The sequence below is a fragment of the Pteropus vampyrus genome, unplaced genomic scaffold (genome assembly GCF_000151845.1).
Source record: "Pteropus vampyrus isolate Shadow unplaced genomic scaffold, Pvam_2.0 Scaffold267, whole genome shotgun sequence".
Lineage (NCBI taxonomy): Eukaryota > Metazoa > Chordata > Mammalia > Chiroptera > Pteropodidae > Pteropus > Pteropus vampyrus.
In genome coordinates, this window is record NW_011889048.1 from 699224 (window position 1) to 701317 (window position 2094).

At 66.0% G+C, this 2094-nt stretch overlaps 1 protein-coding gene across 1 annotated transcript in view; it reads right to left on the reverse strand.

Moving 5' to 3' along the window:
- MISP (mitotic spindle positioning) overlaps positions 1 to 927 on the reverse strand; it is a 4254-nt gene extending 3327 nt beyond the window's left edge. The window contains 1 exon segment of the mRNA XM_011375236.2: positions 4 to 927. Coding sequence (XP_011373538.1) covers positions 4 to 881 — 878 coding nt within the window. The 5' untranslated portion in view covers positions 882 to 927.
- Between the last annotated feature and the right edge of the window lie 1167 nt (positions 928 to 2094).

Genomic DNA, 2094 nt, shown 5'->3' on the forward strand with positions numbered 1-2094 from the left:
CGCCCCCTGTCCTGCCGCCGGGCTGCGGTCAGGCTCACCGTGGTCAGCAGTGGCCGGGCAGGTACCTCCACCAGCTCCTGGCGCCCGGCCGCCCGCTGCAGCCCCCTCTGCGCGCGCAGGGCCGCCTCGCGCTCCTGCGCCAGGCGGATCTCCCTCTCGATGGGCGTCTCTTTGGGGGCCTCCGGTGACTCTGCCGGGGACCGGACACCAGACCCCGTGGACAAACCGGGGACGCTCTCCGGTTCCTTCGCCTGGAGCTGGACTGAGACAGCATATCCATTGGCCAGGGACGGCCCGCTGGGGGCCCTGGGGGCCTGACTGACCGCGCGCGGGGCACTCGTGGGCGCTGCCCTGGCCGCGGGTTTCTGAGGGGACCCCGCATTCTCCTGCTCCAGGCTCAGGAACTGCTGCCTGGCTGCCAGGAAGTCGATCTGCTCCCTGTCAATCACATTTTCCTCCAGGGGCAGGGGCTGAGGTCGGCCCTGGGTCCGGGTTTCCCCATGGTCAGGGGGGCCCCGGAGCGTGGCCACCGTGCCGCTCTTCCTGACCGCCTGGCCCTGGATGACCGCCCAGCGCTCCCGCTCCAGGTCCCATGGCTGCCTGGGCAGGGCGTCCCTGGCGTCCAGGTGGTAGACCCTCATCTCCTCATCCTTGGCGTGCTGGGACTGCAGGGCTGGCTGGCTGTGGAGCGCCCCCGGCCTCACCATGTCCAGCTGGGCTTTGCGGTCAGCGGCCCACGCCTGAGGCTGGTCCTGGCCCCCGCCGCTGGCCGAGGGCCCCGCGTTCACCAGCTCGAACGTGTAGCTGGTGTCCGCATCGAGGCCCATGCCCGCTGAGTGGGGGATGCTGAAGATGGGGTATCTGGTCACTCGGTCCATCATCCGGGGCCTTCAGCCCCCCTCGGGCTCCCGGGGTGCAGACCGCTCCGCTCCTGAAGGATGAGAAGGAACGAAGGCCACAGGTCAGAGCACTCGGGGAGAGGTACAATGTCCAGTCCCTCAAAGTCCTGCCCAAGTGGCCTCCATGCTTGGTTCAGGGATAGGTCCCTGGCCTGTGAGACTGGTTCAGGGCTGGACATATGACTCAACGCGGCCAATGACACGAAATCCTGGGACTTGGCTGTGAACGTGGTGGATGTTGTACCATCTCCCTGCCAGGCTGGCCGGGTTGGTGGGATGAAACTGAGAACTGCTGGGGGCCGTACGTGCCCCCTCGTGGACACGGCCTGCTCAAGAGCAGCCCCAACCCCAACACGACATCCTAAAAATGTTGTTCGAGCTCCCGGATCTAGCCGCGCCGGAGTCTCCCCCCGGCGCTGTGCCAGCAACTCGCACCATGAGCCTGACGTTTGCAGGCGCCCCCTTGCCTCGCCTGCACACCCTGACTTGGAGAGCCCCCCTATTCCACTGAGGTCATCACGTCCTGAGCCACCGCCACCCCAGTGCAGCTTCCGGGGCCCCCACCAGCACACGCACCTGCCTCTCCCCCGGGCCACAGCATTCTGAAGTTCCCTTACTGATTGTTTTTATCTGACACTCACAGACGGCCGAGGGATGTCAAATGAGGAAACTGAGGCCCAGAGAGGGGGGGCAACTGGCAGAGCCTTTAGCTTCCCGGATCCTGCATCCTGGTTCCCAGCAGGACACTCGGTCCCGTCCCAGGCAACCCCTGCCTGGGTGCCATAAATCCAGGCCAGGATGGGGAGCGCCTTGAACGTTGTCCCGCAGGGCCGGGCGACACCCTAACCCAGTGCCCCGGGGCCACCCCAGTGTCCGGGCTCCTGCTGAGTATGACTAGGAGGCCTTCTCGAAGGTCACACACCTGCTCTCACACCTCCGTGGCTCCTGGCATCTCCAGGGCACACTTCTCACTACCCACCCCAGATGCTCAAGGCCTCCGTCTGGCATCAGCAAAACCCCCCGATTCTGCCCCAAATCTGACCCTCCCTCTCACCCTGCAGCTCCCCCTGCCTGGAGGAACCCCGTTCCTGGTTTCTGCCTCCTCACAGCCTCCTTAGCTGCAGCCCACAGAATGCCTCCTCCAGGGAGCCCTCCAGGTTGCCCCCACCATTGGAGCCCACCGTCTGGGCATCTC